This window comes from Boleophthalmus pectinirostris, unplaced genomic scaffold (genome assembly GCF_026225935.1).
Source record: "Boleophthalmus pectinirostris isolate CB_2022bp ecotype Guang Dong unplaced genomic scaffold, ASM2622593v1 HiC_scaffold_4, whole genome shotgun sequence".
Taxonomy (NCBI): Eukaryota; Metazoa; Chordata; class Actinopteri; order Gobiiformes; family Gobiidae; genus Boleophthalmus; species Boleophthalmus pectinirostris.
The window spans coordinates 13,810,911-13,837,763 of NW_026571353.1; the positions used below are offsets into that span (position 1 = coordinate 13,810,911).

At 42.7% G+C, this 26,853-nt stretch overlaps 1 protein-coding gene across 7 annotated transcripts in view; it reads right to left on the minus strand.

Moving 5' to 3' along the window:
• Positions 1–26,853, minus strand: part of fbrsl1 (fibrosin-like 1) — a 310,834-nt gene that overhangs the window by 153,471 nt on the left and 130,510 nt on the right. For 5 of the 7 annotated variants that reach the window (XM_055161578.1, XM_055161582.1, XM_055161577.1 and 2 more), the window contains exons 3-4: positions 12,573–12,671; positions 8,512–8,547 (exon numbers count right to left, since the gene is read on the minus strand). In XM_055161578.1, the coding sequence (XP_055017553.1) occupies positions 8,512–8,547; positions 12,573–12,671 (135 nt within the window). The remainder of the gene's footprint in view (positions 1–8,511; positions 8,548–12,572; positions 12,672–26,853) is intronic. The other 2 variants (XM_055161581.1, XM_055161579.1) reach the window with 1 other exon arrangement.

The following is a 26,853-nucleotide window of genomic DNA, read 5'->3' on the forward strand; positions in this document are numbered from 1 at the left end:
GCATTGCAGGAGACAGGGCCTGACACCAACAGTGGGTTTGCCTAATCTGTGCAGCGGGCCTCCGGAGAACACAACACTGTCATTAACAGTTCCTCTTCTCATAAACACAACAGTATCAGCTGGAGGTGTAATTGCCTGTGCTTGTGTGTAATCCTATCCTCTACCTGCTGTTACAGTCAGACAGCTTTTCCACCCAGAGACACTGAAGTCTTCACGTGTGCTCAAGTTGGGGAAGGCTTGTGTTGCTTGTGTACTGTCAAATACAAAAACTAGAATGAGGAAAAAAAGGGAAAAGTTAAATAAAAAATACATGGCAGAAATCAAATGCATGTCTGTTGCTCACTGAAATCCCAGGAGCAAAGCTTAGGGGCTGCGGTGGAGGGAAGCGGTGTTCTTTTTGTCGAGTGATTAGAGGAAAAGTGGCAGAAAATGTGACCTACTTAGTGCAAGTTCTTGTGCGGGTTGGAAAAGGTAGTTATGTAGGAGGGAGCGATCGGGGGTTGAACTTTGATAGATTCACGGAAACGTTAAAAGACAGCGCTGATAATTGCCAGAAGTGTTGTGATGTGGTGCAATGATGTCTCTTTATCTAGTATCTCCAATGAAATTTCAGTCATTCTATATGGTGCAAGTGTGCTGCGAAGAAGCCATGTTAGAAGGAAGACTTTGAGACTTTGAGACTACAGACTTTCCAGTTTTGGTGGAACTTAGAAAAATGAATTAAACATGATTTGACACCCTCTAAATGCTACAAATTGAGGTTTTAGTACCTTTAAAATTAGCTTTTAGCATGTGGAGAGAGGTGTTGATGATAGAAGCATATGTGAAATCACTTAAAATCTGTGACGGTAACGCAATGCTACATGGATCTGCTATTTCCTTAAACTATACAGTGGATCTGAATAAACTCTTGTTAATATGATGTTAAAATGGTCTTGCTTCCAGCTCCTCTTAATTTCAGGCTTTGTTTGGGGAACTTGTGTGGGCTGGTGGGGAAGCCGCGGGCCTGTTGTATGAACGGAAAAGGTGGGTTGAATTTGGTGCCTAGAGCGATCTGTCGGTGAATGCCTTTTGTTCCACTTTTGTTCACTTTCTATGTAGAGATTGGCCACAGGTTACAGATTTTAGGTAAAACCACAATGCCAAGTGTTCTTGTTTTGTTGCTGTTACACTATAAAGATTCAGAACTGAAGAAGCTGCAAAACATCTTCACTCAAAAAATGTTTATCCAGTTGACAGAATTTTATTTTTCTTTCTTTCTTTTCTTTCTCCTACCTTGACGACTGGGGGATTGCACAGACACTATAAAAATGCCATACACAGTTTAATAAGAACGTCTGTTGCATTTGATCTACTGCTCTAATGCCATCAATAAACTGATTAACTGTCAAAGTGGGATCAATCATCTCTACTTACTATTACTGGTTGTGTTAAGCCTTGAAGAGTTTGTTTGCAAGGCCAGTTTCAATCACCAATCTATTTTGCCCTTGTATTGTGGTGAGAACGCATATCCAAAAGATGGCTCTGAAGAAAGTTCTCAGCCTTTTAATCTTATATATAATAGCATTGAGCCATGTTGTTGAAAAATATGATACAACATGACTATGAAGACTTGCAAAGCTTTACTGTGCAATAGTGGAAGTTGATGGGTAAAGCTGGGTATCATACTTCCAATAAGACAACTGGTTGCGGGACAAGAGCTTGTGTCACAAGATCTTGCGAGACTAAAATGCAACAAGATTGTGCACATATGAGAAAAAGAGAGCTTGTGAAATATGTTTCATCATACTTTTACATTTGCCTTGAATAAATAAGAAAAGAAAGAAACTTCTCTTGATGAGATGCAGTTCTAAAACGGTGTGTTACAGTGACAGCAAAACTACCAAATTAAATAAATACTGTGAAGCCAAACTTGTGAAATTCTATCAAAATCTCATCTTGTCTCGTTCTCTTGCACCAATCTCGTGACATGTCGTGTTGAAATTATGTCTCATCCCATCCCTAACAGATGCACTTAAAAAGTACAAACTTCCAATTGATAGCCTACGGTTATTGACTAGACAGCCAGTTTGTATGGGAAAGAAACATCCTAATCAAATGTTGTGTTTGCCAACTCCAGCCAAGATTCTTTCATAGGATTCTTGAGGCAACATTAGCAGTGGTGGAATGTTACTTTAAATGACACCGACTTATATTGCACTTGTGGCAGTGAATTAATAAGCTGCAGCATGATAAATGTCTGTGATTTATTATGTTCCCTTCAGAGTATAATCAAGTTGAAGGGGAAAGAAAAAGTGTTCGACAGAAAGACAAGAACGCACTCTGAATCACGACACACAAGACAGGACCTTTGCATAGCTCAATGAACAGGCGAATGCTTTCAAATACAAATACAAAGGCAACAGGGAAAGATGCGCCATTTAAAAATATCAAAAAATGGGTGAGTTACAGTGTGAAATGAGACATACAGAAGTGCCAAAACAAAATTATCTGTGTAATCCCTCTGTCGTTCAGATTTGAGAGTGCATACATTTCGCTTACGCATTCAAGTAGCTTCTTTAGTTTTGACAGGGTTCTGATAAGACACTGCCTTAAATGTGTATGCTGTAACGTTTCCGGTGGAGGGTCCGTCAAATGTTTTTCTCCATGAAGATATCATTGCTTTGCCTGAAATGTTCCATAGTATGACATTAACCCGCTGACGCCGAATGCTGCGCAGCGCAGCATCCGGCATCAATGGGTTAAATAGCTCTACCTTACATTTATTAGATTACAGGTGGCTCAAAAATACCTCGAAAAACAGCGATTCTGACTGTGCTTGCCACTTCAGAGATCTGATCTAGTTTAGTTTCCATGGTGATAGAATGGCTTAATATCATACTGTGAAACATTCCAGACAAAGCAATAACATCTTCACAGAGAAAAGCATTTGACAGACCCTCCACCAGAAAAGCTGCACAATGCACCATTAAATATCTGTCTGAAGGGATGAGCTAACTAACACACTTTATACTTTACAGTGATGAGTATCTGTTATTAGTCTGAGCTATCCTTGGCATGAACTGTCACCTGAGTCATATTTTGCAAAATTGTTCACGCCCCTAATGAGTCCTCTAGCTCCTATTAGCATACACTGATTAGCCATATTGTTTTCTTTAACAAAACAACAACAAAACCAGTCAACCATGTTTTCCAGAATGCTCTGTTGGGTTTAGACAGGTCACGGTCCTAAATGGGCATTTTATGGGCATATCACACCTCTGTGGAAGTCTCTTCCAGGATCCACAGGAGGTAGTCTCTCCCCTGTCTGTCTGTCTGTTTCTGTGTGTGTGCGTGCGTGTGTGTCTGTGAGCATGTGTCTGTCTGTCTGTCTGTCTATCTGTCTGTCTGTCTGTCGGGCTGCCATCATATTCATTCTCATTCCTACATAGATGTTTGTAATTGGAGCTCTAATTTATGATCGGGCCTCGGTGCAGCATAATGATATGGAGCATTGTAATTTGCTGATGCAAATTGTACGTTATAATGGGAAGCCATAAAAGCCCCAGCAACATCTCGGAGACTTGCCAAACACCCCGAACGTTCATTACAGCCCTCATTAAAACATCCACATCGGCGCGGGGAGCTCTTACAAATGGAAGGAGCATGTAATTGCTGCTTGATTGTGGTATATGTAACATATGATAAAGTGAAATTACCTCTTTATTTGTCTACAGTGTCCGTGAAGCTTAATGGGGAGAAAGCTTGCAGTAAACAAACCCATGGAGCATTGTTTGATTGGTGCATTATAGAGCTATTTGTTTAAAGTGGGGCAAATGTGAGTCAGGGGACACTGTATATACAGGCCAAACTCAGATAAGGCTCTGCTTGAGGGGAGCTAATATTTTACTTCTGGGACACTGTTTTCATTTGATCTCCAACATGGGACATGACATAGAAGATACAGGAAATAGGATATATATATATATATATATATATATATATATATATATATATATATATATATATATATATATATATATATATATATATATATATATATATATATATATATATATATACCTTTGAGTACACATGTATGCATACTTTCCACACTACTGCTAAACACTATGATCTGCAATCCTAATCAGTTCTTACAAATTGTTTTAAGATAAGCTTCATGTCCTGTTCTTCAGCAGACTTAAGAGCAATGCCAAGTGGCAAAGCAATTAGTAGTTCATTTAGAACAAGTGCACTATGTCAGGGCAAGTTTTCTGAGACCCAGTCAACACTAATTCTCAGCGCTGCCTTTATTCAAATGACCTCAAGAGTATCTTTTGTGAGGGTGCCTCTAATCCATCTGCATTAGAATAAAACCACAAATGCATTGCTAAAAATGAACTTTCTCTGTTCCTGTCTGAATGCAGCCCCAGCACCAGAGCTGGGTGCTCAGTCACTGGAAAGGATTTTCAGTAGTGCCATTCAGCAGGGCCCCTAAAGCCTGCAGCCTTTATCTGCAGACCCTTGATTGATGTGTTGTGGGCCCTGCTGTGGTTAACAGCAATTTTTATCTGTTGCTAGCGGCAACAGCCCAGGTCCCTGGTGCGCAGAGAGCAGCGGGGTCCAGGATCTGAGGCTGGACCTCACACAGGGATAAACAAATAGGTTTTTGAAGGCGGACAGCCTTCATAGTGAGGCCCCTGACAGGCAGCGCCCCACCCCAAGGCCAGGGCAATGTCACGGCCCCAGCCCACTCCTGCTGGGCACTTGGTTTCCTTCACTAATTTTCACCATGTGTGGAGCTGGTGGCCGGCACACCTGCACAGTGTGCTCAGATGTGAGCTCAGTGAAGACTATGCTGCCTCAAATTACAATAAACACAGTTAAGATGTGGGATATAATGTCTGGGGAAAACAAACAATAGTTCATTGAATAAAAGCCTCAACAAAATGTTCTTGTATAGACTGAAATTTACACTCAATTTCCCTTCAGTCACAGTGTTTAGAATGTAATCCAGAGGATCTGTGTGGTTTGTTAAATAAAGCGTGAAGCCCTTAATGACTTCTATTATAATTAAGAGACATAATCCCTGTATTCGATAAAGATCTTGTAAAGAGCCTTGTCAGTCAGACACAGAAGTGGATTCGCCACAATGTGGAGACAGTGAATGCCAAATCAATTAAAACAAGACTGTTTAAGAATGCACAAACACTGAGAGACAGCTCTGTTTAGAGTGTAGACTCATTTAGCGTTAAATATGATTAAAACAAAGCGAGTGGGGAAATTAGGAACGGGTGTGTCTGAGAGCTCCTAGCACTTTTGCTCAATCACTGGAGCAAGGTTTTACCTCCTGACATCTCCAAGATAAGCCCTCCCAAACAGACTAGGCACATTATACAGTCTATCCTTTTATCAGGCATTAAAACATGAGCCTGAACTTGGCCCGGGGCATCTGTGACGACAGATCACTCACACAAACACAGAGAGGGAGGGCTCTTTTTGGCCAGGCTCACCCCTCTCCTCCTCTGTATCCAGCTCAGGGATAGAATCGGTGCAGGCAGATATTTGCAGTTACATTTTTGCGACACTTTCCTTGTCTCTTGCTGCTCCTATCTCTCCGACACAGAGGGGGATGTTGGGTTCTTTATCAAGCCGCCCCTGAGAGGATGATAAATCGCTGGAGCCTGGGCCCATCTCCGCTGGAACAACAAGCAGGTAGCAGTGCAGGAAACAAGGAACAGATATTGTCTCCCAAACATAGCCGAGGCTATAATGAAGCCGGCACAAAGCAGACAGGAGAGTGGCTCTGATAAACAATTCCATATCCAGTCTTCCACACAGGAGGAGATAGCGGGTCTCAGGCGGGCTGCTGGACTCAATGGTGCGGAGATTAGCCTTCAGCTCTCAGCGCCTGGCTGTGTTTGTGTGCTCATGTCATCCACTAACAGATACTGCATTTTACATGTTCTCAAGCATGTGACACCGCTGTGCTGAAATGGAGAATGGATGTGGAGATACCATTGTTACTTGTTATGCTACTCTCCTGTATGCCATATTTTATGCACTTATTTCCTTCTCACCACAGTAAATCATTGCCACCTAGTTTGGAGTGATTCTTGCACTGATTTGAGTTTTATACCAAACTCTAGTCTTGTTAGAAAAGCTTTAGACTGAATAAATATTGGTTTATTTTTACAACCTTATTACATACAGTAAAAAAGTACAATGGACTGTAGGACCAATCGGGTCTAGAAGAATATGAAAGATATTAAGATTTACTATAGCCTCTTCTTCTAAACTGATGAACAATTAGGCAAACATCATTTCACAGTAAATGTGGCTTCCAAATGATATGGGAATAAGAGTTAGGAAAAGTGCCAAATTTGATCCAAATTATAGATGGTGCGATGGTGGGTTTACTCCGTTGTAACAAATCTTCTGATAAGCAAGTACTTCAGATTGGATCAGGATCAGACTACCAGATAAGATTAATTTTACTCAAGCCCATTTTCATGGCAATTTGAGAAAGAAATAGTTTAACTAAATTAAACTATCGAGCAATATATCAATATAATTTGTACATCAATAGAATTAAATCTGGATAAATTGACTGGGTTTCAGGAAGGGCATCTGGTGTAAAACTTCAGGGCCTTATGGTAGAATGAATTTGACGCTACAAGGCTGCCTTCTATCCACACCTTTTTGACCCTTCCCAAATCATAAACAGCCCTCCACCCACTGCCATGCCCTCTGTGCTCGCTCTCCTCTAGCCATAGCACTGCTGGAAGGCTCTGCAGTCGGATCTTCCACCATCTCCAATCTCACTCCACCTCTTCCCAGACATCTCCCTAGAGCCAACCACCATGACCCACAACCCCACACCATCCCTCTGTAAAGCCAGGAGCATTTGTGGGTATAAAGAGACCCCCAGAAACCAGGAAGTAGCAGCAAGAGCAGATTGAGTGTCAGAGCTCAGGGCCCAGGAGATGCCCGCAGGATACACATGCTGCACCACTGCCCAGTCAGAGAGAGCTCAAGAGAATAGTCAGCAAGCACCAAACTTCCTGACTGGGTTACTAGACTTTCCTCGGGTTGCAAGCTGTAGCCTCCACCCCCACACACACCAACTGCCAACCCCTGCCCTCATGGCCCGGTCCCCCATGCCCTCGAAGATTCTTGCAGATAAAGAGAAGGCCTTGTTCCTCGCCGAGTCAAACTGACAGCTCGAGCCAAAGGGCTGCACACGCTTTTTGGGAGGGTCTTGTTTGTTTTCATCCATCTGTGAGTATGCGGCCGCCGGGGAATAGGAATGTGACATGTTCTATTAAAACAGAATTTACACAAAAAAAGGAAGACTGTGCTGAATTCAGTGTCTTGTGAAGTTGGGCTTTGTTCAAGGCTTTAAATATGGTCCTTTGAGGCAGATTAACGATGACAAACCATTTATAGTTGTTTTGTTTGTCTGGATGATGACTTCCAAACGGCAATAAGAAGTGCCATATGCCACTCATCAGCTAAAAGTAGCACGCTTTAAAGAATGTGGCGGTGATGAGTTCGCCTTTAAGCAAAGGACATAAAGGACAACTACTGTCGGAACTATCAAGAGAATAGACACATCACTCGAGAAGAGGGAGAGCTGGGCTCACATGCACAGTTTAGAAATGCAAAGGGACAAGGCAGCATGGACGAAAATAGTCCTGTTTTGACAATTTGTAAGATTATGTATGCTTCAGAAATGACTATTTCTCTTGGGCTCGTTTAGCTTGATTTGCACTGTACAAACATAGGATGCAAGTTGTACTGACATATTTGGACAATGTTGCAAATCATAAATTATACAACCAATCATAAAGTTTGAAATTAGCCATCCATGAAAAATAAGAGCTTAGTTCAATAGCAGTGCTATATCCATAACTGGAATTGGAACTGAAAACATTTATTTTAAAAAATCTTCATGTTTTACAGTGACACTTAAGCTGGACTTACACTGTCCGATTCTGAGTTCACAACCGGTTTCACAACCATTTTCAAACTGGACCAAACTTCCATGCACAATGTGAGGTCAGCCCATCTATCTAAGATTCAACCAGTCAGTGTGAGTTTGGGAATAGTTTTAACATTTACATTATACAAGAAAACAGCATATGCCCAGTTTATCATGGCTATAACTCAAGAATACGTCACTTTTTGAATCAGAGTCCTGCAGCTTTTATGTATGGAACATAAATACACTTGGTAAGGCCTAAGTAAAAAGTAATCTTCATCGAGAGTCACTCAAGGAAGGCACATAACTGCAGCCTGGGCGCACACTGTTGATCGATGCCAATAAAAGGAGGTTCTTTTCGCCAAGGTAGCGCAGGACACCTTCCCGCAATTTAATCAGTCAGTCAGGCAGAATTAATGTCCCTAATATCATGATTTCTCCATTACTCTATTTAACATAATTAAAATGTCGAGCGCAGCGGCCATAAAGCGGGTCGTTGGAGATTGTAATTCTGCCGTAAAGCTATGAAGCATGAAAATGTCACTTACCGAATAGCCCCGACCTGACAGCGAGTGAGTGGAGCTCTGTAGGGAGAGAGGAGAGAGCAGGAATGACCTTTAAGAAGCCTTTCACTGGCTGACACAGACATGATGAAGCAGCAGCGCTTTAATATCAATATTCACGTTAACCTTTTACCCGCCCTGCCATGTAGCCCTCGCCCACGCACGACACCATCATACATTCTGCACTGGGCTGCCGGAAAGACATTTAAACAAACACTTTGAGTTTGGTTAGAATATAAATCGTATCATATTTTTTTTATAGTTACCGTTGTTTATGCATTTTTATAGTATGGTGTAGCTTGTAATACTCGTGAGATTAGAAGATGTATGTCGAGGTCAAAAACAGTAACTAGCAAACAAAATATGTGTGAAGCAAACATACAGCTGAAGGAATCAAGGGAAATTTTGTGTTATGCAGATATCATGGACTACATGGAGCATTTGACTTAAAAGAGTAAATTCATAATAAAAATAATAAATACAAAACCCAATGGAAGGTTCATGATATATTTCTTGCCAAGTATGTTGTGATTTGCAAGAATAGATTTAGAATTTTAACATTGGATGGTCAAAGTGCAACAATCATCTTTGTTTAGGACCAGCACAAAGGCTGTTAAAGTTGTGTCATGATTGGGCGTTGATTTAAATTGTCTTCACTTTAAACTTTTCCATCAGTTAAACTAGTTTGACTGTTGAATACAATTATTTAGTGTTCACGTTGTCTGGTGGTTTCTCTAAATGCAGAATCAGAGCAAAGTAGAGACAAAAAATGCTTGGTTTTGTTCTAGCTCTGTCCGTCAGCACCCAGCACGAATTCCAATCTCCCAATCCCTCCCTCCACTTCCACTTTTCACTGCTTTTATTCCTCCATCTAGATTGGCAATTTCTCCCCCCTAGTCTCTGGAGGGGACTTTTCTGCTAGACCAATTTCATCCATAGGTCCACCTTCAATCCAGACAACCTCCCCCACACCTTCAGAGCCACAGCCTCCCTTGTTTTGCACCCTCCCATAGCCCCTCATCCATTCTTCCACACCTGCTCTAGGCCTCAGCCCTCATCAACGCCTGTGTGCCCGTCTGATTCGCTGACGGCTCCTGTGGTGACGATTAGGGAGGAGCCCCGCCGCGAACCGGAAAGCAGGCGCTGCGGGAATCAAAAGGCTATTCGTGCTTTGCTCAACTTCTTTACTCCCTGCACCAGTGTGACCAGAGAGAAGCCAAAATGAGTGCGGAAGAGAACGGCACAGAGGGCAAAATCCGGGGCTTCAAAAGGCCATAAAGTGTTTCGCACAGGCAATAATGTGTTGACTGGGTGCATATTGTGACTGCTCTTAAATGTTTGTATATGTGGGAGCTGCGATGGTGGGAGGCCAAGGCCATTTGGAATTAGCTTTACTATGTAGAGTTCATTCAACTTGGAGCATTCAGAGTAGAAAGAGAGGCTTATTTAAATGATAATGAGGGACAATCCATTGGATTTAGTGCTGGTGAAGGGAGGAAAAGAGGGGAGGGAGCGGGGGGATCCATTAAAGCGCCAGCGGTTCATAAGCCATAGGGTCGGCATACAGCTAAACACTCGCTCTTAAAAGCCATTATACATGGCTCTCAATGGATTTCTGCAGCGCTTAGGACTTCAAAAGGATTTAAGAACCCGCCCCAGAGAGCAGAGAGGGGGAGGGAGCGCTCTGCTGGCTATAGTGGTTGGTGGCGAAAGGGACGGGGCGGATGCTGGCGGCATTTAAGGGTTAACTAAACAGGCCCAGAGAAGAGAAATGTTGCTAAATCCGCCCCCTAATCCTCTCCCCATTTCCATGCCCCCTCCTCCACTCTCTTACAAAACAGAAAAAAGAAAAACATGATGACAAGTGGGGCAGGTCTGGTCCATCATCTCTCAACCCAGACTATTAGTTTTTGTTGTTGAGTGAGGTTGAAAGGTGAGCCAATCAGAGCTTTTGAGGGAAGCGAACAAGGTGCAGCATTGAGAGAGAAGAGATGAAAAGAACGTGATTGTAGACATCTACAGCCCAGAGTTTTGCGTGTAATGAAAAGACATACATTACTTGCTTCAAATGACAGCTTGTGCATTTTGTATAAATAAATGCAATTAGTCACCCCTGCCTCTTCAACATTATCATAATTCCTACGTATAGAATAGATTTATTTTGTAAATACTAATTAAAGTACACACAAAGACATTACTAAAAGCTACATTCAACCAATCATCACATGCATCAGGGACACTAGCACACCCCAAATGGGATAGAGACCCTTGGAGCAGTGCATTTATCGTACGGTTGGACAGAACACAGATGCAGAGAAAGCAGCCCCCTCACACCACCACACCACCTCCTCACATTTGCCTAATCCCTGAGCGGCTTAGTGCTGGGCCCCACTGCACCACAGGCACAATTACCTAGTCAAAATAAACAGATAAAGACCCAAGCATGGCATCCCTCTGCAATGTTTTTCACCCTGCGCTCCCAAATTGATGCATGACTGTTTTTACGGGCGATGGGTGCGTCTGCACATCACATTTGTCTCTATTTCCTTTGGCGCTAAGACAAGAGAAATCCATTTTACTCGTTGGCGATGCGGCATCATTAGTTAAGAGCTCTTAAAGCTAGGGAGCCACTTTGATGTGATGGAGCGTGTTTTACGAAAATTAGTAGCGCTCATGCAGGCGAGGGGATTTTATGGGCCAGGAAAATAAGAATTATATGCAAGATGGTGTCTATCAAGTTAGCGCTGTACTGTAAAGCAGCCAGAAATCTGCAGCCCAAACCGGAGAAACGGGGATGGATGATACAAATGGCACAGTTACAACAATCAACGTCTGTGCACCATTTATTTGGCGATGGATTAGAAAGAGAAGCCACATCTAACAGTGATGGCGAATGCAATGGGCGATTGTCAACACCCCCTCTGCCCCAGCCCCACCCCTCCCTCACTGAGCCTACCGTAGAGCACTGTCAGAGCTGTCAACTAGTGTGGCTCTTTTATCTGACAAGCCCGTCTCCTCCTCCTGACTTTTTCATTAAAAGACAGCCTTTACACAAATTCAGGGAAAATAGTTGAGGAAGAGGGGGGACCAAAAGGAGCAGTGCAGCAGGGCTTATAAAAAGGAGCAAGATGGAGAAATTAGGCTGGGTGATTTTCCGTTTTCATAAGGCTGGATTTTCATTCAGAGCCCTGAATGGCTTAAAACAATGTATTTAATATGTTCATTAAAATCCTTTTCTTTCCATCACTTTGCCCCCGCTGGAGGAGGAAGCCTGAACACTCCGCTTCCTCTCTCTTATTCCCTCTGCCTGCTTTCGTGGGCTAAATGAACAGTCTGATTGAATTTAGTTAGGTTTGGGAGCAGAGCTTGACAGGCATTAGTTAGGAAGCATATTTCTACATTCATTTAAAATGGGCCGCTCGGGATTTTGCATAAATTCTCATTACTTCCCCTGTATCTAAATTGCATTATTTCATCCGTTATGCTGAACCAATGCCTAGTCTTCATTTTGCTTTGCCACCTACTCCTTTCTAAATGAACTGGCATATGGATGCCGGTGCACTGATAATTGGCCCTGTGTCTTTAACTGGTTCCTTCCTGAGGTCGATAAGGTCGCCCCACACCTGGCTGCACTGCGTTAGGTCATGTCTACATTACCACGGCATGCTTTAAATAATGCCAGGTCAACCAGGTGAGGCTGCTCCAGCGGCTTAATCATTTCCTGTCGGTGTGCTGCCTGCCAAGCAGTCAGAGGGGATTTATGAGGTGATCCAGGGAACAGCAGGAGCTACTGCAACAGCTGCCCTCTGATCTGACAGTCCACAGGCTGCTGCTCTGGCCCTTTCAAACAGACTGTCCAGTCTCTGTAGTGAAGGGAAAGGTCTGCTCCAGTCTCTAAAGAGGAGGGACAGGTTTGGTCCAGTTTCTGTAAAGAGGGACAGGTTTGGTCCAGAAGAGGGATAAGTCTGGTCCAGAAAAGGAACAGGTCTAGTCCAGAAGAGGGACAGGTCTAGGCCAGAAGAGGAAAAGGTCTGGTCCAGTCTCACCTCATTCAGTTGCTCTTTAGAAGGGCTTTTTAGCAGCCTCAGTTCCTGCACCGGTTCGTCCTCACTGAGTTTCACTGGCCGCAGTGCTAACGGCTTGATCTGCAGGAACACAATAAACACATTAGTCTGCAATCAACATCCAAATATTTCTGTTTCCAGTATATCTTGATAATTAGATCTATGCATGCCTATGCATTATTTTTCTTATTGTAAAGCACTGAACAATACAGCTAATTTGAGTAATAATAATTGTATAAAAAAAAGTGTTTTACATGTCAAAGCACACTGTCGTTTGTGCTTTGGCTATATGTAAAACAGAGGGGCTGCAGCAAAAACACCTGCAACCTCAAAACCTTTGTGTACCAGTGCAAATAGAGGTAAGACAAGGAACGTGTTTATGAAACTAGCACTCACAGTGAGGCTGTACAACAGTACAATATAAAACTGATAAGAACATAAAAATACTGATTTATGTGGTGGTGATGGTCCTGAACTAATCCAAGGATGTAAAAATATTCAGCAGAGAACATAAACAACACAATACAAACACTTCAGAGATGCTAAGTGTTATTTATTAAAGGCAAGCCAACCCAAAGCTGGCACAGGTTCAGCCTTTGCTGATGGACTCTTTGCAAGCTATGCAAACAGACAGTTTGTTGGTGCAGCATCAGCCCTCTCATGCCCCATGCCCACACTCCGCGAGCTCTAGCTGTGGGCTATAATTCATCTGAGTTGCATGCGGCAGTGTAGCAGCTCCCCTGGTGGCTCGCACAGTGGCTGGGCCTGGTCTCTTGATCTCCACTGTAATTTAAGCAGATCACTGCTACAATTAACCTTTCCTGGTAAATATCAATTATGGCCCCCGGCTGAGCTAGAATTAAAAGGGTCATCAGCTAATCTGACAGGTCCTGTACGGTACCACCTGGCTGGGAGAGCAGGAGGAAGGCAAGGTGGCAGGGAGTGTTTGTCTACCCTTGTGCCCACAAGCTCACATGCCAACTAGACACAATTCCCTTTTAATTACCCTACCACCACTGGGGCAAGTGCACTGATTGGCCAAGGGGCATTAGCAGTGTGGTGAGGTCAGTGGTGACATGAGTGGGGTAGAGAGCTTGGCGTAGGAAAAGGAGGACAGGTGCCAGGCGATCATGGCGGGGGAGGAGAGCCCTGCCAGGTGGGCCTAATCAGGTTTGACTTCCAACTCTGCCTGCCTCTTCCAGCACATTTCTCAGTCTCTACAAACTGTCAGTCTAATCACTCCTTACGTCTCAGAATAGATGATGGCCTTTTTTACCTATGCTGCTCTGGAAGTGCACGAACAGCAGTGGGGAGGTAGGGGCACAGCGGGTCACATTGCTTTCAAGTGCAGCTGTTGATTACTTTGTTTACCCAGCGTCTGCATACTGACAAATTCCTGCAGGCACCCTAAGTGTTTCTGTCTCCTATGGGGACGCCAGCTACATTACCCAGTCAGCAATCAACTCGGCTATTGATCAGAGCACAGCTTCTAATTAGCCACCTAGGCTAATGATGCAGTATGCAACAGCCGCTCCCCCCATCACTGTTCGCCAGGACACCAGAGCAATTGATCTGGGCAGGAATTCGCCGACTCTGACAGATTGGCAACCCTGACTGCCTGTGATTAAGGCTGGGACTAATTTCCTGTCTAGGGAGGTTTTTAATTGGCCCTAAGCTCCCAACTGTACAGCTTTCAAGTTTTGTTTTTTCGCCTTTCTCTGTTCATTAATGCTAAGAGACAGGCAAAAAGCCTGGGAGTGATGATTTGTGCTATGATGTTGTGGCACAGTTCAAGGTCAGGAGGCTGTGGACAGTAAAGTTAAACTAATATTGTAGTCAAGGGTCTAGATGACCATTTGTAAACATCCATTATGGAATGTTATCAAAAATTGTGAATTATTATGATTACTACTCCAAGCAGCAGATCCCTGCAAGCACTGCAGTTTGCCTTTAAAAGAGATGTACAAAAAAAAACATAGCTAAGTAAGTGCCTGTGTTTTACATGAATAATGTACTGGAAATTAGCCCCATTAGTCTCGGTATTGAACATGTCTCCAGTCTGTCTCTGGAGGCTGCCACTCTGTGCTCTTTAATTATCTTCAAAGGGCCCTCCAGCATCTTAATTTCCCCCTAAGTTGAGTTGTGCCGACATGGGTCTGCTCATTTATACTCCTCTAACCCAGAGTGAAGCACACAGCCTTCAGTGCATAGGGCTAGTCAGAGAGAGCTTCAGAGCAGAGGGAGCTGGCCTGGTGCAGTGTCAGTCAATCTGCCTGCTGTCAGTGGGGACCTGTCTGCAGGTGGGCGGGTGAGGCTTTGTTGTCCTACTTCTTTGATCCGGCCTCCTCTTTACCTCGCAGGCACTCAAACGCAGCCTCAGAGTTACACAGACTCTGAGCACTTTCCCCATTGTTAGCTGTGACCTGGGTTTCTCTCTTGTTGTGCTAAAGCCTGCCATCACCTGTCAGCTGCACTCAGGGAGGCCGTGTCTCAGCCTTGTCCCCCCGTCAGTCCATATTACCCCCTCAGAATGTGGACCCGCAGCCCCCTGAACTACAGGCTCCTGTGCACTCTGGGTGTTCTGAGCAGGGCCAGTCCAATCCACATAAGAGAGGGCTGTAAAGGACCAATACAGATCCTTCCTCTAATTTGTTCAGAAAAGTGTCCTGCGCAGAGGACCCTCACCCCTATTAACCCAGCGACAGGCTGCTCCTCTCACATGGGGGGCATCAGGGGTGTGTACGAGGGGCACACAGCCTAGGTCTGCTTCTATATCAGCCACCTCAGAGCTCAGTGCCACTGGTTCAATCTATCGGCTCATTATCCCCCTCCCCTCAAGGCTAGGGCGCAGACAAGTGCACTTTAGGGCCACAGGCCAAATTGATTCATCTGCCTTCATTTTCTGGAGGCTCAGACGTGGCAGCTGCTCGAAGGCACAGGATGACGCTCTAAGATTGTGTGAGACAGAGCTGTGATAGAAGGCAGGGGAAGCAACAGATAGAGTCCTGTGTATAAAACCTGTGTATGCATTGGGGGAGGGGGACCAACACAAAAGGTGTTGTGGCTTTGTTCTCTGTCCATATCTCATTTCACTTTTGCTTCCCCTCCTCCGCTCATTGTACAGCACTACTGACACCCCCTCCCGTGAAACAGCTATCAAGACATCCACTCACTCCCCCACCAAATCCCAAGTTGGAAATTAGCCCAAGGACAAGCTAGCCGATTTACTACGGGGAAAGCAAATGGATTTTTGCTTTTATTTTGACGAGTCCCAGTGTATCCATTACGCCATTTAATCATACATTATTCATGGAACTTGTCTTATAATAAATGACCACATAAAACAGGATACACATATTATACAAGCTCTAAAATGCCCCTATAACTCTCTCTCTGCTAGTGCGCTCAGCTAATTCACATTTGTAACCCACTCACAAATACAACGATGTGAAATCCTAGCTAGTAAAAGTACTACATGATGAGAGGTGGCAGATTAAAAGCTACACTTCTTGAGAAAGCAGAAAATAAAAGGCCAGGGTATAATCTAATATGTGCATGGACAGAGTGACTAACATTCTATTTGGCTCTACAGTGAAACGCAGAGGCTACTGAGACCTCCCTACACAGTAACAAAGCAGTTCGCCTGAGAGAGGAGACGGCTCCTCTCTGATTCCCAGCCAAAGAGGCCCTCAGGAGAGCCGTGAGTCCCGCCGGGCCCTGTCTGGAACAGATGAACTGGGGAGAGCAGCACTCCCTGTGGGCCAGGCCTCTCCAATCACTCTCACCACACGCCTCTGGGGGGATCAGGGGAACAAGGCGAGAGCGGAGCACAGGGAAGGGGAGGGAAGGTGCACCTGCTCCCAAACATGGAGCCATCCCTCAGCACCTGTCCCGAGGGCCTGCTGACAACACACTGACACACACTGACACACACTGAGACACACTGAGACACACTGACATACACAGACACATACTAGCACACACTGACATACACTGGCAGACACACACAGGCACACACTGGCACACCCAGACACACACTGACAGACACTGACAGACACTGACAGACACTGACAGACACAGACAGACACTGGCACACACTGGCACACACTGGCACACACTGGCACACACTGGAACACACAGACATACACAGACACACACTAGCACAGACTGACACACATCAACACACACAGACACACACCGACACACACTGGCACACACGGACAGACACAGACACACACTAGCACACACACACACATCGACACACACAGACACACACCGACACACACAGACACACACGACACAAACTGGACACACACTGGCACACACTGACACACACAGGAACACACTGGAACACACTGGAACACACTTGCACACTCAGACATACACAGACACACACTAGCACACACTAGCACAGACTGACACACATCGACACACACAGACACACACCGACACACACTGGCACACACGGACAGACACAGACACACACTAGCACACACACACACATCGACACACACAGACACACACCGACACACACAGACACACACCGACACAAACTGGCACACACTGGCACACACTGACACACACAGGAACACACTGGAACACACTGGAACACTCAGACATACACAGACACACACTAGCACACACTAGCACAGACTGACACACATCGACACACACAGACACACACAGACACACAGTGGCACACACAGACAGACACAGACACACACTGGCACACACAGACAGACACAGACACACACTGGCACACACAGACAGACACAGACACACACTGGCACACACAGACAGACACAGACACACACTAGCACACACTAGCACAGACTGACACACATCGACACACACAGACACACACCGACACACACAGACAGACACAGACACACACTGGCACACACAGACAGACACAGACACACACCGACACACACAGACAGACACAGACACACACTAGCACACACAGATAGACACAGACACACACTGGCGCACACACAGACAGACACAGACACACACTGGCACACACAGACAGACACAGACACACACTGGCACACACAGACAGACACAGACACACACTGGCACACACAGACAGACACAGACACACACTGGCACACACACTAGCACACACACATCGACACACACCGACACACACCGACACACACAGGCACACACTGACACACACAGAGACACGCAGACACAAAAAGACACACACTGAGACACAGCCCATGCTGTGTGCCGATCTGCCCTATGTTGATAATGTACTTCATTCTAGAAGTTTGGCTCATATTTGCAGACCCTAAATTACAACAATAATTACATTATAGACAATTTGTGGTGGACTTAAATTTCGCTTGTTTTCAAAGCCAAAATCTCTTTTGTTTTAGTTTAAAACTTTGAACAGTAGAAATTCTCTCTATTAGTCCTTGAAATCATAGTAAAGACGTGTCGTGTGTGTGATTTTGGTTGATTGCAAAGTCAATTTGCAGCTTTCATTTGTGTGTAAAATGTAAAACATGTGCACGTGCTTACAAGGAGAATTCAAATCATGGTTATGCAGTTTTTTTTTACACTTGACATAATTATTTGCAATTCAAAGTCGACTTTGCCTTTCAAACAAGAGGGCATATTCAAAGCAGTAAAACAACATCAGGTTAAGGCACATGCCTCAGGAAATGCTACATTTGCACTTAGTGGTCAGCAAAAAGTAATGAAAAAAAACAAACAAACAAAAAAACAATGATTTATTTTCCACCTGGGAGGAGTTTGCTGACATGTGTTTAATATGCGGTCAAATAATGTCAGCTACCCAGGCTTTTGCAGTATCAGTACAATGCCCTGAGCCCAAGGTTCAGCATAATACTGTTTGCATCCATTTCTGGTTGTATCTTTCAGTAGGTGTAGAATGGAGGTTTGTACACTCCATATTCTAATATAGGACTGGATAAGGTCAGATGAAGACTTAAATCAAAGCATAGTCCTATACAAAACATTTCAAGTAAACATGCTATTATAGTCGTTATTAATAATAATTGGTTGCTGAAGTGCTACAATATAATCAAGTCCCATTAATTCAGAAATAAGCTCTAGGGCACATTAATGATGTTTTTCCATAGGTGAGCACATATATAGCACAGATTTCTGTTGTAAACCCTTCACCTCTGCGTAACTGCTATAACCACATTCATTATTTCTAACACTTGAAAATGATCTTATTAGCGGTTTGAGAAGAAATATTTTTTTTAGAAGTGGCAATGTTCACACTCTGAAACTACAGTTGACAACTCTGTCACCCTCACACGTACTGAAATGTTTAATTTCCTCTAATGTAATCTGAAATAATTATCAGATAAAGATGGCGTATGTTTGGCAAAAAGCTCAGTTTAACAGGTCCACTGAAACACACGCACCTAAGTGTTCAATCAGCGGAGCATAATTAAAACACTGTCGATGAGATTGTGAGCCACAGGAAATGAGCAAGTCATTAAAAATACAAAGTGTCAAACAGTCACTTCAGGAAAACTAGTCACATTCACTTAGGATCAGATTCAGAAAATACAGCTGCTGTAAAGTCTGTAGTTAACAAGAAACCAATGCAGAAGTACACAACTATTTCATTTAGTTGAGAATTTTTCATTTTACACAGACTACATGTCTGAATAACAGATTTGTGCACTAACATATTGTGTACAAAATCAATGTTTTCCTACATTATAATGGTGTTCCTTCATCACTTATCAACAATAATGTATTTCAGTTGGTCCGTACCTGCCTTTTCTCTGACCATTGATCTGTACTTGCTTCCAATTATTTAAAAAATTCATATTCCAGGTCATACATTGGGGGTTTAAAAATGCCACATAGCTATTTTTCAACTAAATTTTAAACAGGATCTCAAATTTACAGCTTTCTATTATTAAGTCATATTATTAAGCATTTTATAAGCTTATAAACTCATCAATGTAATTAATTAGGAGTGAAGAAAACTTTGGATAAATGCAATCCATCCAGCCTATTTCTATAAGTAAAAATAAGGTAACATTATGATCAGACAATACAGTTTCATAGTTGATGAGACGAGTGAAGTGCAGTGGCAGCGCTACAAAGCATAGCACAGTCTTGAGTCTTATTTGAAAGTGGCATGGCCTGACTTGGAAGTGCTGGCTCTGAGTAAACAGGCGGACCGAGGAGTCAGGAGCTTGTTTGCAGGGGGAGAGTGTGAGAGAGGCAGCAGACACTGTGCTCTGGGCTTTTTAATAGGAGGCAGATGCAACACATGTAATGAATCAGGCTTGGCTCCCCTCTGATGTCTGCGCTCTCCTCCTGCCCTTGGAAAACTTGTGGGACCTTATCTCCAGCCTGCACAGCACACACGCCACACGCTCAATTCTACAGGAAGTCTTATGGGCTGAAGGGAAGAGTATGGGAGCGAATTTATATTGCTACGCTGTCTGTGCCCTTATAGAACCTTGGATTTACTTTGAAGTTTTCAGCGATTTAAGAAATCTAAAAAACATATATACAGTATAAGGGCATGGCTATATTGTGATTTTAAGTGTCTCACCAGTTGTAAATAAAATAAATAAATAAATAAATAAAACCATTATCTTTCATATATTTTTGTACATATGGATTTTTTTATCCCATCATTGATAGGGATGAGAAGCACAAAGAATTGCAGGTTGAATAAATTAAAGGGGCACTATTTTACTAGGTTTTCTGGTAGAAGGTGAGGTACATCAAAAGCTTGTCTCCATCCAGATGAAGATGTAATAACTCTGCCTAAAATGTTCCACAGTATGACATTAAACTTCAAGGTTCCACGCTTAAAGAACTAAAACACCATTGGAAACAATACATTCAAAACAAGAGAACAAAAATAGCAAGCAGGTTGCACTACCAAGCCAAGTAACAATTCATGTTTTTTTTTTTTTAGATATTTCTTTAGCAATAAAAACACTTGTAATTTAAAGATAAACTGTTTAACTTTTCAGGTGGAGGGATCGTCACCTGTTTCTCTCCATGGAGATATTCACTGGAATGTTTCAGGTGACACCACAGGCCAAGGTTACAGGTCAGGTCTGTGGAAAGGCGAGCCCACTCGCAGTAACAATGCATGTTTTTAGGTCAATAAAAACCCATGTTACTGAGTAAATGCAAGACAAACATTCCAGACAAAATCATTATCAGAATCTTGATGAAAACAAGCAGGTGATGGGTCCACCAGGAAAGTTACACAGTGCACCTTTAAAAAAATGTAAGATAGGCATGTTTAAAGTCAGTCTGAGGAACAATCCAAGTAGAACAATATCATCTCCATAGAGCCAGGGTTAGATCACCAACAAAAAACATCACATTTTAATGTATCAAATCACTCAAGAATTGGTGATTTATAATATGGCAAGTAAAAATTCACTAAACTGTACATGAGTAGCAAAGAAAAGAAACACCACAAATTATATGAGTGGAGTATGGTTTATGCAGAGCTGGGGCCTGATATTTGACACAGTAAACCTGAGCTGTGGAGAGCTCTTCCTTACTCATCTGAGGTGTCTTGACTGTGACTTCCACTCTCTTCCTATCACTTCTACGGCTGCGGTTTGGACCAGAAAAGATGCTCTGGCACAGTCACGCAGAGAGGGGGCGCCGAAAGGAGGAGGGGAACAGGCAGATAAGATGAGAGGATTGTAAAGCTTTGGCTGCTATGGAAATCAGGTCTTGGAGAAAGGAAGAAAAAAGCTGGCGCGATGAAAAGCAGATGGAATCAGCCATTGACATGACAGGATCCAGCCTGGAGAGCGCCCATCCACCGCTTGTGCAATTACATGGGCGCATTTGCATCTATATGATCCCTCAAAACGCTGACATGTGCTGGGATTTGAGGCTCCCATATCTGCGAAATGCCGGAGCACAATTATGCATGTGTGTCTGCTGGGTATGGGAGAGTATTCACCAAAGCCATGATCTGACAGGCCCGGCTTGTCACCATGTAGACTACAGACAAGCAGGATGCAGTGGGGAGAAGAGGATCATGTCCATTGTGTTATTAGGGATAATAGTGATTTAATAAGCTTACAGCGGATTCACTGTGCATTCTAATTGGCAGGCCGCTGTCTGCGGGATCTGTGCGCCTGTAATCAGAGGCAGCCGTCCTGGGGATAAAGCAACCATCCCGAATCGGTTTAGAATGTGAAGAGATCAAAGACATGGATACCTGTAGGTTTCAAGACACAAGAACATTATACAATATTTGTATTTGTTTATATGAATTGAGATTCTTTTTGTAGAGTACTTATTGAATATTTTGAATTCACAAATGCATTTTACGCAAATGTAGATTGTAATGCAATATCAATGCCACATAAAAAGAGAACTGATAGTTTAATATAGTTTTCTGCAAATACATTCAATGTTTTGAAAAGAGATAAAGTGTTAAGTGCAGCTTGTTAGCATATGGGCTGGCACATATAGGGCACTGCGCTGGCTACAGATCTATGAGATTAAATCTCAGCTCTGAACACAGCTGAATGTCTTTACCACAACAAATTATTTTTAAGATAAGACATTGCAACCATGCAGTAATTTCTACAGAGATTTGCTTTTGCACAAGTCATAATAATCCCATTAAATCCCATTAAAAAGTCAATTAGATTCTCTCTGTCTATACTTTAGCTCAGGTTTCTAACTGCAGTATAACTGAACTTGCATTCCACAGCTACTAAGGACAGCAACAAATTGAAGTTTTCATACTAGTTCAAGTCTACACCATAACACAGTGTACTGGCAGCCGCAGCCTGCCCTCAGTGTTCTGTAGCTGGCAGAGCAGAGCAGAGCAGAGCTGAGCAGAGCTGAGCAGAGGAGCAGGTGAATATGGAAATGACAGGGGATATGGGAAGGATAATTGTCTGTAGGAGCGGCCCGGACCGACCTTGGCAGGGTGAGAAGTCAGGGGTTTCGGTCCTAGAGGGGCACTGCGCTGCCGGGGTAATTGTGCCACGATCTTGACCTTGCATTGCTTAAACCCGCCCTCCGCTCTGCCCCTCTTCTACTTTATCTCTGAGTGAAGCTGGAGAAGGTAGAGACAGGAGCTGCTCTCTGCTCTAATGATGTCAGCTCCCCAGAGACTGTGTTTGTCTGCGGAATCTCAACAACCACCAGCAAAACGGCAGGACGGAGGCGGAGGAGAGCCACTAAACAGGTCTACAAGACCAGTTTAAGGACACGCCACAGAGGAGGAAAAGGTGCACGAGCATAAATGTTATAATCTATTTATCACGCATCCCTGTGACTTTTAAACATGCTACTGGGTACCTTTGCAGCAGTATTTCACAATTTAAATAATTAATATGACATAAGACAACTGTATTTCCAAAATTGAGTGAATAAAGGGAAACACAACTCGTGAAATAACTGGGATTCAGATGACATCACAACATCCTATAGGCTGATACTATGTAATACAGAAATATAGAAATAGGAAAATATGGTGAGTTCTTAGGTCTAGTCACTAAAAGAAATGATCAGGTTCAATATTAGTGAATTTAACTTTTAGATATTTCACGGCAAAGTACAATGTAAATAAGAAAAACTCTGTCTCTTGACGCCCATCTGGTAGCATAATATTAGCAAGAATTAAAACCACTGTTGTTTTTGATGTTATTGTATACAGCATAGTGAGAAGTCAGCAAAGTCAAATCTGCATATGTCTCTTTAAGATTACATTATGAAATCTGATGCGTGAAAACCAAATACAAACTGTTATGACTTATGGCATTGGTTCTTACATTGAACCAAATCCCAACTATAAACGGTGCAGAGCTGGTCTCAAGCCTCTAACAGCAAACAGCAGAGAGAGATGGATGATTATGTAAATGATAAACAAAACAAACAAACCGTATATATACAGTTCTGAGATATAGGCAGCAGTGTGATGGATGGGCCTTGGGGTGTGTTGAACCTGTTTGATCTGGGATTGTGTTGAATTCAAATGTCTGTGAACCCACTCGCTCTATATCCACACACACCACATTTGGCCTTAAATCAATAACAAAGCTTTGGTGAAGCTAGGACAGACCAGAGCAGGCCACATACTGATTCTGCCTGACATTTACCTGCTGTCCTCTGTCAACAATGAGCTCGGACTCAAAAGCTAACCCTGGATATAGTATGCCACTGTGGAAATACTTCATTGTGCTTAACTCTGCTTTATCGGTGGCTGTTTTCCATTACTGGGCTTAATATCAAGGAAACAAGATAGGTGCAATGTGTTGCCCAACTGCATAATGGCAAAATGTAACTAGCAACCTCTAGATTATTATGTGGATGTCAAGCTACTGCCGGGTGGCTACTATTCAAGTTCAGTGACAATTTACAATCTTAAATCATCAGAGATTTTCTTTTGCTTGAAACTGAGGGTAGCTGGACCAACTATATGGGCTTTAGGAGTTTTTAATTATATGATTAAAAAATAAAGACGCTGACTTTTTAAAGTAACCTGACCTTAAACAACAAATGCATCCTTAAAGGTGCATTGTGTAGCTTTTCTGGTGGAGGGCCATCACATGCTTTTCTCAGTGGAGATGCTATTGCTTTGTTTGAAATGTTTCACAGTATGGCATTAAACCTTTTTATCTTCATGGAGATCAAACCAGACCAAATTGCAGGTCAGATCTGTGGAGAGGCAATCCTGTTCACAGTCAGAACGCCTGTTCTTCTAGGTATTTTTGAGCTATAAAACCATCTGTAATTTAATAAACATAAGGTAGAGCTGTTCAATGTCATACTGTGGAACATCGTAGACAAAACAATAATATCTCCATGAAGACAAGCAGGTGACGGACCCCCAACCAAAAAAATTGTGCAATGCACCTTTAACCTTACTGTTACACACAGCTCAATTATTTAGTCCTGAGATTAACACTTTTTTAGAATATTTTCATTTATGTCACTTTCACACAGAGAAAACAATGCTTTAAAGTCTATAGATGTCAAAGAAACACAAAGTCTGTTCTGAGCAGACAACCCATTGAACAAAGTTCATTACCCAGGAACACTGTCTGTCGAGGAAATCAGAAACTACTCTGATAAATGTGAAATCAATCTAAAGAGAAAGTTTTTACAGGTCAGACAGAGTTAGTCAGTGTATTTCAACAACAATTTCTCTTTCTTCGTGGGCAGATGTCTGGATTGGCTGTGATGATTTGGCCCAGATCCCACACAGCAGCAGCAGCAGCAGCAGCAGAGTGCTAAATGGAAAAGCAAGGCCAGTCTTGTTACAGTGTATTCTCTCTCATAAAAAGTCATGAAACATTTCTAACAAGGAGAGACTGACATAACTCCTGTGCCAAGTTTTACTTTTTCAACTCAGTAATGCACGCTCAAACACAACTTTTAATGCTACAGATGTATCCTTAATTTAATATAGGCAATTCACTTCTCATTTCCTCTAGTTAAACAGTAGGTGGTATATTTTAAAGTTAATTTGTAGATAGTTCATAGTATTGAATGTAATACTGTACTGAGTAAACATTAGAAATTACTCCCATTAGCAAAGTTAGCTGAGGTACTAAGTAAATGGTAAATCTATATAGTGCTTTACCGCCTTCCTAATATATATAATAAAGAGTGGATCAATTGCACTTGCTGACTTCTTTGGCTACATGTTATAAGCATGGCCTGTTTTTACTTCCTGTTCACACACACTTTGCACCAATTTTTCACTATGGTGCTTTCTGATATTTTTCTTGGAATTCTCTCAAACAGAGTTGTACAACATCACCATACATCACAAGCTCAACGATAAGGAAATATTAAAGCTATAATTCCAATAAATGGCCAGACTGGCACTTAGGGGAATTTCCATGTTGAAGTTCTAGTTCACTGATTTGGTTGCTTTGCCTTACAAAAACAAAAACAAAAGTATTTGCTCAGTCCTTGCAATCTTATCATCATTTGCTATGCTTTCTGAAAGAAGAGATGGTTATTTCAACTGCACCTGTTTGCTTAACCAAACACAATGATTTGCCTGTATCTGATAAGGATTATAGTGTCATCTGTGCTGGGCCGACAGGTTGGGCAACTTCTACCTGGAATTACAGTCAGAATATGTGGTATGTACTCCTGTATATTTGAACTGCACGTCTGATATTCAAACTAAAAAAGCAGAAGACAAGGTTTATTGTTACTATATTGACACCGTGTGGTTAGAGTTAGTATCTTGGAGCTAGTATGAAGTTGGTACTTGGTATTCCTTCATCCACACTTTAAGGTGGTGTTCAAATGTGGAGCATTTGTGTGCTACTTCATCATCCCATCAAACTGTGGTCCTAGTACCCAGCCCACTCACAGTCTTTAGTTTTATAATGTTCTTCAATGGAGGAGGAGTGAGTCCATAAAGTCCATATGACAGGTTAGAGTAGTTTTTCAATTAAAAAAAAGATGAAAAATCAATCTTTGTTCAATCATAGCCTTTAATGACTTCCAGTTGATAAAATAACTCCTATTACCATCTTTACTTCTTTCACAGTATACAATACCTATATTTCCTGATTGCTCTCCTGGCATTTTCATCCTCTTTTCTTACCTATTCCAATGACCCTCTTCTATACTAAATCCACTCCATATACATCTGTGGTCTTAACCATTTCAAACATCCTCTGCTTTACCTCTGCTTCCACTCTTTTAAAGACTGCAAATAAACACCTTTGCTTTTATGCTATTCACACTCACACATCAAAAGAACATATATATATAGCTGACATATGGCAAGAACCCCACATCAGGCATCTGGAAAATATCTAAGCAAGTGAAAGGGCTGTAAAATGGTAGCAACAGTCCGAGCGTGCAGGCACATGAGGAGACTGGTGCCCAGCAGGGGGCAGAGGGATGGGGTGAGAGGTGGAGTAAGCAGAGCATGTGTTGAAAGAAGTCTGCACTACCTGAGGAGACAGGCTTGGTACGTTATGTCCTACCACTTAGCTTTCAGCCTGGTATGTGTGCAGTATTTATGGCCCACAGCGCAGGGATCTCCAAGTGAGTTAAGTGAGCTGCTTTACGCTAAAGATGACATTAGCTGAATCATGTTAAATCTCTTCTACGAAACTCTGTTTGGTTTGTAGGCTACATTCTTTTGAGTCAGTAACTATTGCTTTATAACTTCTGACTTTTGGGTCAAATATTTGGTTGGATCATAGAGATTTGAGTTTTGAGAGTTTTTGCTAATGCCACGTCCCCTTGAGCGATGCACAAGGAACATCTTTAGTCAACC